This window comes from Euprymna scolopes, chromosome 34 (genome assembly GCF_053919585.1).
Source record: "Euprymna scolopes isolate OS-2025 chromosome 34, ASM5391958v1, whole genome shotgun sequence".
NCBI lineage: Eukaryota > Metazoa > Mollusca > Cephalopoda > Sepiida > Sepiolidae > Euprymna > Euprymna scolopes.
Window position 1 is genome coordinate 25,877,347 of NC_136515.1, and position 12,157 is coordinate 25,889,503.

Below are 12,157 nucleotides of genomic sequence, written 5' to 3' on the forward strand. Positions count from 1 at the left end.
ACTGCGGTTGATAAGGAACATTTGAAAGCCTTAATTGAAGCAGATCCACACAAAACCACACAAAAAATTGCTGTTGAACTCGAGGTTAACCACTCAACAGTCGTTCACCACTTAAAGCAAATAGGAAGTCAAAAAGGTGGGATAAATGGGTGCCGCATGAATTGAACGATAAAAAAAAGTCGTTGTTTTGAGGTGTCTTCTATGCTCCTTCTACGCAACAAAAACCACTCATTTCTCGAGCGGATTGTGACGTGTGATGAGAAGCTGATTCTCTACGACAACCAGCAAAGTTCAGTACAGTGGTTGGATGCCGGAGAAGCTTCTCAACACTTCCTGAAGCTGAAATTGCACCAAAAAAAAAAAAAAAGCTATGGTGACTGCTTGGTGGTCTGCAGCTGGTCTCATCCATCACAGCTTCTTGAATCCGGGCAAAACGATTACAGCGGAGAAGTATTGCCGACAAATTGACGAAGTGCACCAGAAGTTCCAACATATGTGCCCGAAATTGGTCAATGTGAAGAGACAATTCTCTTTCATAGCAACGCCCATAAGTTGCTCAATTGACGCTGCAGAAGCTGAACGGATTTGGCTACAAGACTCTGCCTCATCCACTATATTCACCGGACCTCTCGCCCACCGATTATCACTTTTTCAAGTATCTCGACAACTTCATGCGCGAAAAATGCTTCAAAAGCCAAGATGATGCCGAATCGGCCTTCAATGATTTCATCGCTTTCAGAACTCCGGATTTCTATGCTAATGGAATAAATAAATTTGTTTCTCATTGGCAAAAAAAGGTGTCCATTCTAATGGGTTTTATTTTGATTAATAAAGTTGATTATGAAAGGAGTTATGATCTTTTGAAGTTGAACGTAAAAAAACATTTATTTTACACCAACCTGATAGTTGTTGTTGATGACTGCATATTAATGTTTCTTACGTCTGTTATGCTTCTTATTTAAGCATGTACGAAAGTTACAGTCATATTCACACACCGATTTCCGTCATGTATACTAGCTAAGATACCCACAAATATTTATTAAGTTGAACATTGTGACACTCTTTTTAGAATATATCCTCTTTATATATCAGGCCCAATCCACTGAACCAATATGTTTAAACTCCTATCTATACTAGCTAAAATATTTAAGAAGTTGATCATTGTGACATTTGTTTAGAATACATTCTGTTTATACAGAAAGCCCGATCTATCGAACAAACATTTTTAAACTCATATTTATATTAGCTGAAGTACCCACCAAGATTTAACGCATGCATCTCTAAGAGGCTATGTATATTTGTCAATCAGTTTGTCATATTTCAATGTGAAATTGCAGTTTCATGTTCTTCTCTGCAACGTTTCTCTCACAGACATGGTCGTAGTAGAATCAGTTTTTTTTACAGCATGTGTTCTTCAGAATTATGTGATCTATTTTCTGCTTTCTTTGTTGCAGCTCGTTTGAAATCATTGGTTAAGTGGTCTCCATCAATTCGCTGTTCTGATATCTAATTGTAATACAGCTTCTTATTCCAGTAACTTTTCTCCAAGAACTACAAGCTTGTAGAACTATCTTTTTGCTGACTGTTTTCCTCCTTAACTATAGCTTTGGTCTTTTCAAAGCTAAAATCAATAGGCACCTCCTGTATTTGCAATAATCGTTCGTTCTTGTTAACTTTTTACATTAAGTGGCTTAACGCCTGGTCTGGAGCGATTTCCATTGAGAAAAAAAAAATCCGTTTTTGTTATTATTATGGAAGGCAATTAAAATGCAGTCGTTAATCTTCTTTCAGGTCTGTCTTGTCGCTACCAGCGTGATGGGCGTCATTGTTTACCGTGTGATCATCTCAATTAACTACTGCAGTAATCTAACTGAGATGAATTGTTTTATGCTGACCACCATTGTTTCATCGATACTCAACGCCATCTCCATCTTGTTACTTGGAATTGTAAGTATTTCTTCTTCTTCTTCTTCACTACCACTACCACCATCATCATCATTATTATTATTATTATTATTATTATTATTATTATTATTATTATTATTATTATTATTATTATTATTATTATTATCATTATTATTATTATTATTATTATTATTATTATCATTATTATTATTATTATTATTATTATTATTATTATTATTATCATCATCATTATTATTATTATTATCATCATCATCATTATTATTATTATTATTATTATTATTATTATTATTATTAGTAGTCATTAGTATCATCATTATTATTATTATTATTATTATTATTATTATCATTATTATTATTATCATTATTATTATTATTATTATTATCATTATTATTATTATTATTATTATCATCATCATCATCATTATTATTATTATTATTATTATTATTATTATTATTATTATTATTAGTAGTAGTAGTAGTTCCCAATAGCAGAAGACGTTGTGACGCTATTTCGACAAGCACATTTTAGAATGAAATCCTTGCACACACGAACAAACAACTAAACATAGAAAAAGAAAAATTCAAATATTACAAAACAACACACATGTTCATGTTTGAGTATCGCAAAGAGCATTTTAAGTGGCATTAGAAGATGAAACGAAATAACAGAATGAAATACAAAAGTGACAATTGCTAGTATTAACATAAAATGATAAATGGTTATGTTTTGTGGTGCAAAACTTTATAATAGCTTTAAACAATATATCTGGAGTCATGCCGAGTTGGGAAACAATCACAAAAAAATAAATTTTTAAATTTGAGGGGGAATTGAAAAAGCTGTTGATAAAATCGATTTAAGAGTAAATTGATCAATTAACGATTAAACAAAGAAAAAAGAGTAAATTGATCAATTAACGATTAAACAAAGAAAAAAAAAACTATTAAAATAAATCTAGAGACGTCTTTCGACAGATACATCATCAAGAGAAACCATCGGATTATAAACGAAAATATTAGTAATTATCGTTTAAAATTAATTTTTACAAACGTTGGGTGGGGAAATGGAAAAATAGACCCCCCCCCCCAAAAAAAAAACGCAAAAAACAAAAAACAAAAACAAAAACAAATGTCGTCAATATCAGGGTATTAAAGAAAACAAACCTAGGAATAATATCGACAGAATGTAGACAGATAATTCATATATATAGACAAATTCATACAAGTATATATATATATATATATATATATATATATATATATATATATATATATATATATATATATATTAGAGCTCTTTAATTCACACTAATTTCTTATAGAGCGAGGGTTTCATTTCCAAATTTATTCATAAAAACTTATACAATCGAATACTGACATTTTCTTTGGGCCACATAAATGTCCGGTTGCACTGCATAGTAAGAGCGGAACAGAACACCACAGATCTAATTCTATCAGAGAAATCTTGACTGATGGAACCAATCAAAGGAGCGCTTCCCTTGATTGGTTCTATCAGTCAAGATTTCTGATGAGATTAGATCTCTGTGGTGTTCCGCTGTTACTATACAGTGCAACCCCGTGTGGTATCAGAACGACTTTCCCGGCTTTTCAGAAAGATGTTCTACACACACTGGACAAAAGTTTAGTTATTTATGAATTCAAATGTCAGTGCGGTGCTGACTATGCGGGTCGAATTCTTCAACGCCTGGGGGTCAGACTGGCCCAGCATATACCTGCACGAATTCGGAAGTTGTGCATGTCCAACAAGAATATATCGACGCGCACATCCGGGTGTTTAAGGAATACGCCCGAACGTTTACTTAGCACATTCGGGCATTTAAGGAATACACCCGGTATATTTACTTAACACATCCGGGCATTTAAGGAATACACCCGGACGCTTACTTAACACATCCGGGCATTTAAGGAATACACCCGGACGTTTACTTAGCACATCCGGGCACGAATCGGCGATCGCGTAGCATCTGCTTGACAATAAATTGTGTGGAGATGCCTATTCGGACAGTTGCTCTCGTATCGTACCCCGGTTCTCACTCTAAACACTGAATATTTTGGAGTCCTTGTGTGTTACGATGCGTAAACCCTTGCTTTATGGGCAAAAAGATTTCTCCCACAAATTAGAGTTATTTAATATAAAAATATTTTTTTTTAATACTTGTATGAATTTGAGTGTATATTTCTTTTAATAGTCTGATATTGGCGACATTTTTTCTATTTTTCCATTTCCCCACTTCACGATAATTACTAATATTTTCGTTTATAACCGTATTCACCAATGGTTTCTTTTGATAATGTATCGTTCGAAAGACGTCTCTAGGTTTATTTTAATAGTTTTTTTATTTTTTATTTTATTTTAATAGTTTTTTTCTTTTTTTAATCGCTAATTTACAAATTAACTTTTAAATCATTTTTATTAACGGCTTTTTCAATTCCCCCTCCAATCTAAAAAAAATATTTTTTATATGATTGTTTTCTCAATTCGGCATGACTATTTTATTCTCTCTCTCTCTCTCTCTCTCTCTCTCTCTCTCTCTCTCTCTCTCTCTCTCTATATATATATATATATATATATATATATATATATATATATATATATATATAATTACGTGTATATATATAATTACATGTATATATATATATATATATATATATATATATATATATAATATATATATATATAATAATAATAAGAATAATCAATCCTCATCTCAAAAATTCATAAACGTAATTTTTTTCCCTCTCTTTTCTCTTGTGTCATCAAAACAATTACATTTGAGGTAATCATTTGGATTAATGCCAGACATTGCATAGAACCAAAATCCGTTTTCTTTTCTCTTATTTTCCAGATGTTTTTGCGATTACTCCCCTTTATACTCCTACCTCTCCTCCATTCATCCTTATAATTTATCAAACTTTCATCACACCCATAAAAGATGTCTCCTCCCTTAAACCCTACAACAGCATTTTTTCATAGGATAACAGTCTTGCCAATTGTTTGCAGTAAAGGAGTTTGTTATATTTGAGTCTTCCAGTCTCCAGAGAAACTAAATGTAAATAATTCTTTTCCAAAAATTCGGTTAAATAAATGGTTATGAGTAGATTAGATTAATGGTACGTACCCCCCCCCTCCCACAAAAAAAAAACAATTTCAAGTTTGAACTCTAATTCTATTATACTGTTGCGGAATTTTTTTAGATAAGGAGATATAATTTGTATTGTTTGGATTATTTTGACTACTACTCTCATTTTTTGTTGGTATTTCCACGTTTTGGCCGATGTAATCTTCAACCTTCTTCAGGTGCATTTTGTCAACCTCAGAAACCGAATTTTGAACTTAATTGGGTTCATGGCAAATATTGCATGGAACCAGAATCCTTTTTCTTATTTCTTATATTCCAAATGTTTTAGTATTAGTTCCCTTTATACTCCTCTCTTAATGAATAGAAGTAGATTGTTCTTGTTCCGTCAACCATGGGAAGGTAAAACTATTAAGTTTTATGTTACTTCTAACTAGATCTAGTATAGAATTGAATACAATATGGCGGCAATGATTAAAAATAATAGATTAGAACATCATTATATATATAACAGTACTATTCCCTATCTTAGGTTGAGCATTTGGGAAGTGATATACAAATTACCATTAGCATATTAAGCGATGCTCTTTGTGTAAACAAATTGAGCTTAGCTATTTAGACAATGTAAAAACATTGTTAATTCACTGACTGCATAGTAGCAGCCGAATAGCGCAATGGTTAGAAGCTTTGACTGTCATTTGGGCGGTCAGGTTTCGATCCTGGCTTGTGGTAGTTTCCTGTCTAGCTGCACTGATGAGCTGCGAAACAGTACTGTATGTGGATGACTATATATATAATTAATTTATATATATGTATAATTAATTTATTATTTAAATATTTTCTACGTGCATAAAATTAAGTTATAACCTCTCCCTTTAAAGCACCCAGGGAGTGAAAAAAAAACCCACTATAGTATTGCTTAAAAAATAAATAAATAAACAATCTTTTTATATATATATATATATATATATATATATATCGCTAGATTCAGCCAATCTGATGAGTCGTAGGCGACGAAACACGTGTCAGTGGATAATTATATTTTAAAAATAATATATATATATACCGCTCCCCATGTGGGGGTACCAAATTGGTTAAAGGGAACATTATTCCACACTCGCATTTAGGTAACAATGCACTTTCGTAAATAATTGAATTCATTCAAAACGTATCGCAAAAACAAAAACAAATAACATCTAAATAAATCGCGATATATCCTAACTGTCGGCGAGAGGGACCAGCGGGTAAAGGGGTCAGGCTCATTACCCTGGGGTCCTGATTTCGAATCTCGCTAGATTCAGCCACTCTGATGGGTCGTAGACGGCGAAACACGTGTCAGTGGATAATTACATTTTAAAAATAATATATATATATATAATTTTAAATGAAAGATGAGGAATAAAATTTATATATAGATTTATTATATCATCAGAACAATAAGGAAAAGTTAGAGGGAAATTTAAGAAAAAACCTCTTTAGGCCATAGCATTTTGACGCTAAATGCTTCTTATCAAAAGAGGAGAAAAGCCAGAATTATACAAAATTCAAATATAAAAAAAAACTGGCTTAATGACATTTGGAAATGAAATAAGAGTGGAGCAACAGGATAATATGTCAAAAAGTAATTAAAAGTAGGTACAACACAAAAGCGTAAATCAGAAGGTAGTATTGATGTAGGTAATATTTAAAAAAATGATTGGAATCATTAAAGAAAAATCAATAATAAAAGAAGAAAAGAAAAAAAATAGGGAAGAAAGTGGAGAAAGAATGGGAGGAAATATAAACAATAAATATGAAATACAGAAATAGATTTTATAAATAGATTATAAAAAATTAAAATAAAACAATCTGAAAGTGAAGAAAATGCGATTAGAAAATTTACAACAAAAAATAATGTTCAAAAAAGTTTAAAAAATAAAATAAAATAAAAATAGTGTTGAGCTTTTCATATCTTGAGTTTTGCTTTGTTAAAGATTTACTCTTTGCTAACATTATATATATATATATATATATATATATATATATATATATATATATATATATATATATATGATTAGTTTTTTTGGAAAAAGAATTCCAGCAGAGTGCTCAATTAAAAGGAAAATCCAAATTTTAAGAGCGTACTTATATTTTGTGTACAGAAAGTTGTTAGTTGAGACAGGTCATTGGTACCGTCGGTTTCAAGCCCGATAATAAGGCCCGTTTAAGGTATAGGTTTAAGGTATCCTTATCAAGCTCTCTTGAATATTGGCTGAAGAGAGCTTGATAAGGATACCTTAAACGGGCCTTATTATCGGGCTTGAACCCGACGGTACCAATGACCTGTCTCAACTAACAACTTTCTGTACACAAAATATATATATATATATATATATATATATATATATATATATATATATATATATATATATATATATAGTGTGTGTGTGTGTGTGTGTGTGTGTACTAATGTTGGGACGATAAATTGGAATCGGGAATTGGAAAAAATGTAACTTTTGGGGGCATCAAAATTGGTATTGAAATCAGAAAAAGTTCTGCCTATTTTCCGATGCCAAAAACGATTCTTTTAATTTTCTTTTTTATTTTATTTTGTTTAGAATATAATCTTCCATTGTTTGTAGTAATGTTAAAAAATAAATATTTATTGATAAAACTAAAAATCTATAGATCATCTCCCACAACCAATTGTTTTTACGTTTGAGAAAATATTTGCATATTTAACGTTTTCAAGGTAATCGGGAAAAAAGAACAACTTTATGGTTAATTATTTAGAGATTTATAAAGAATCGAAATCGGTAATTGTATCGGAATTGGAAAAAATATTGGAATCGTCCCATCACTAATATCTATCTATCTATCTATCTATCTATCTATCTATATTTGTTCTACTGATGAGTTCAAATGAGGGCAAAACTTGAGAGTAGAAGTTCTAGTCTGCATCTGTCATGGTTTACACATGTATATGCATATATGCTTTTTTGTACAATCAAAAAGTAAGTGATAATTAACAATTCATACGTTCCTTCTGATATATGTGTGTGTATGTGTGTGTATGTGTGTGTATATGTGCATTTATTTTTACATAAATGATTTAACTGAAAATCATTAACACCATGCGTAAATTTTATTTGTATATTTTATTACTCGCTAAATATTTGGTGTGGTAATTAGAGACAGAAAATGTTTTTCTCAAAGTAGATGATATTATAGGTTAATGATTTTAAATGTAGGTGAATAAACTACATGAATAAATCAATTCATTTTTTTTAACCGCGTTGAACACCCCCACCTTCAACAGGATCACCTCCGACTAATAACATCATATGACTTGAGGTAGTCAATTAACTAAACCGCGTTTCCACATAAAAATAAGTTCTGTACAAGTAGCATTTTTCACTCCAGGTATGGACTGAATGCTATTAGCATTCGGTCGGGCCACTCACCGAGGAAGACTGCTAATCAGGCTTGAAACTTCCACCAATGTGGTTTTCAGCATATGATAGACCTGGAAGTTGGCGCCAGTAAGTGTTATGTAATCGATATGTATATATATATATATATATATGTGTGTGTGTGTGTGTGTGTGTGTATGTGTATATATATATATATATATATACATTTAAAAAATTTTTTTTTAATTATATTTTCACCCCAAACAAGGCACAGTGCTACCTGATGTAGGGGGTTACTACATAGAACATAATTTGCAAGGATACTATGTAGGGAGTTGGGCAGCAAAATGTCTGTTTACATTACACTTGAACTTCTGCATGTCAGTAGAGTCAGGAAAGTATGGACCCGGGAGGGAATTCAAAAGTCTAACAGTTCTAGGGAAGAAACTATGAGATTAGAAGACTTTTTGGCATCTGAGGATCTCTAATACTTAGGGATAGGATTTTGCTAATTGTTAGATTTGTTGGAGGGGAGTATTTACGTCTAGGGCTTACAAAGGCTTGCATTTCATCAAAGTAGCCACAATTAAAATACTTGTAAAATAGGCAGAGGGATGCAACATTTCACAATGGGGCAGAGGTTGAAGCCCAGCTGACAGTGCGGGACCTATTATGTTGCCGACTCTCTTTTGAACCCTGTCTAACAGTGAGAGACTAGTAGCAGATTCACCGGCTCAAATGTGACAACAATACTCCATACATGGGCGAATAGTGGCATTGTAGAGGTACAGGATACTTTCAGACATAAGTAACTTTCTAGCACGGTAGAGAGAGCCCACCTTCTTTGCAGCAGCCTTACAAATTGCCTTAATGTATCTGTTCCAACTCATGTTTCCTGTCAACTTTAAGTCGAGGAATTTGAATGAAGTACTTTCGGGTAATGTATCATTAGCCATGGCTATTAGTGGTTGAGAAGGTTAAATAATTATTAAAGGAAAGAAGCTTAGTCTTGCCAGCATCCATTCTTGTCCTATTCCACTACAGACTGGAGGTCTTTCTCTAGAGTTTCCGGCAGTGCCTTGGATATGTGTTCATTCGTTTTCGCCTTGTGTCTGTTATAGAATGTGGCGACGCCTGCAAATTAGCCATCTCAAAAACAATTTTATCAGGGAGGTCATTTATCATATCATATCATATCATATCATATATATATATATATATATATATATATATATATATATATATATATATATATATATATATGAATTGAAACGGTATTGGACAAACACAAAATTTTGTAGCAAGCAAATTGCTTTTAAATAAAAAAAATTGTGGACGTATTTTTTCATAGTCAACAAATCAAAGCTTGAATTTATAAGTCTGATAAATCTTCAGAAACGCATGAAATATACATTTTCACTTAATCATTTGTATCGTTTGGTTTGTTAACGAAATCCCTACAATCCACCATCTTTGATTTTAGAGAATCATGTTCATATTATTTCTGCTATAAAATGAATAAATTCAACCATGCAACAAATAATTGATATTTCTCTTTTCTCATATTCAGGCTTATACTCGTTTGGCATACAGACTCACCAGCTGGGGTAAGTTGTTACCATTTTGAATCACATATACCATAAATATTTTTCTTTTAAATATCTGCAATTATTGTCTTTTAAAAAATCCAGAAAATGAATTTTACGGTAAGTTTACCATTGAAGCATTAGAAGCAACTGTAGTAAGGGGCAGATTTTGGAGTTGGGCAGCAAGAGGTTTGTTCACATTACATTAAATATATCTGTTCGTTGGTGTTGAGGAAACAGGAATCAGGAAACGAATTACAAAAGGAAGACGTAAATCATAAATCTTCCGTCCATCTACAATAAAGGGGTGGCATATTGCTGCTAATTAAGTGGGTCAGAACTATTTTTGTTCAGAGGAAGAAATGCATTATGTTCATCGGAACACATTCTGTCAAAGTACTTGTGTAACGTTGTACATTTTTTTAACGGTGTCGTTAGATTTAAATGAACCCAACACATTGTAGATTCTGTTGCAAGGAAACAGAAGAAAGGAAAAACACTTGACTCACTTTCTTTTTTTTAGCAGAACTTTATATCTGGTATTTCCAACGACAAATTTTTTCTAAATATTTTAAACAGTTCATTTCTTGTGCATCACTTTCCATCTCTTCTGTGACGTCACCCTAATGTCTCGAACATAAGTGCTTTTCCAAACATCCATCTCGAACACCTCCCTTTATCTGAACATGTATTGAATACCTCTGCTTATCTGAACACGTCTCCAACACGTACTTCTCTGAACACCTCTCTTTCTCCAAACACCTCTTGAATATCTCTGCTCCAGAACACATGCTCCTCTGAATACCCTTCCCTGTCTAGGTGTATCCTTTTGTCTCTGCTGTGATGTCACAGTGCGCCGCTGGTTTGGTCATTTGCATATCTTTATGCAGCTGTTGCTGCTTCTAGTGTCAGCAGCTCTGTTACACTTATAAAACAAGCCAGAGATGCAACACTGCAATGATGCGACAGGGGCTGAAGCTTCTTTTTTGCACCCTGTCCAAGAGGGAGAGGCTAGCCCATATGAGACAACATATTTGGGTGTGTATGTATATATATATATATATATATATATATATATATATATATATATATATATATATTATTTTTATTTTATTTATTTATTTATTTATTTTTTCTAAGGTTTAGAAGAAAATATGATTTCAATATGATTTTTTTCACAGTATCAACAATTTAAAATTTTTTTTATATTTTAATCTTTTTCTGTATTTTTTGTGGAATCAAAACGCCAGATTTCAGGTAAAAATGCGAATCTGTGACATTTGTCTTGAAGTGCATGATGGTTTCTTTTCTCTACTATTGCTAGTCTCTCTATCGTTATTTTCATGGAAGGTGCTCGACTGAGCTCCAGTCTCTGGTTCCTCCTTGTAAGACTGTCCTAACAAGAACCTATTATCACAACTGTAAAGAACATTTCTTTCTCCTTCCGTGTGCTTAGCATCATGCAGAACTTCCATGAACAAAGTTTCTTTCCAAGGGATACCCATCTGTGGAACATTTTACTGCAGGATTTTTCACTACTGTTTGTTTTCAAATTCAATGTCAGAAAATTCTTAAAATCAAATGCAATTCATACCACTGATCAGTGTTAATACTCCTATAGTGTTCCTCATCTTTTATTTAGCATTTATTCTGCTTCATTAATCCTTATCTTCAAGTGGCTCTTGGCCTTAATAAGTGGTGACCAAAATAGTAAAACGAAGCAAAATAAAAAATGAAATAAAATAAAGAGATCTTGGTGATGCAGCATATTTGCTTATCCAAACCAGTTCCGGTTTTGAAAGTCACTGGAAGTAAAAGATGTTAATTTGAAGATCCTGCCGAATTATGTTGCTTTACTCAATCTGAAAATCCCGCTGACTTTTCTTTGTTTTCACCAAAAATCTTGTAATTGTTTTTAATTTTAGTTCACACAAAAATTAATTATTTAAAATTTTCTGAATGAGTTTGATTTTAAATTAAAGAATGACGCCATTATTTTTCATATCAGATTAAAATTTAATAATGTGTTCGTTTTTGGTTCAATTATATTATAGGAACATTATGAGAACATTTTAAATTATAGGAACATTATAAGAACATTTTAACATTTCGTTTCATTTTTGCACTATTTATTTTATAAAATTAATTATTTATCTTA

General features: G+C 32.0%; 1 protein-coding gene across 2 annotated transcripts in view; it reads left to right on the forward strand.

The window, feature by feature from the left end:
• The window catches only part of LOC145259144 (anoctamin-7-like), a 577,044-nt gene that overhangs the window by 391,186 nt on the left and 173,701 nt on the right, over positions 1 to 12,157 (forward strand). For both annotated transcript variants that reach the window (XM_080116843.1, XM_080116844.1), the window contains 2 exons: positions 1,792 to 1,947; positions 9,984 to 10,020. In XM_080116843.1, the coding sequence (XP_079972969.1) occupies positions 1,792 to 1,947; positions 9,984 to 10,020 (193 nt within the window). The remainder of the gene's footprint in view (positions 1 to 1,791; positions 1,948 to 9,983; positions 10,021 to 12,157) is intronic.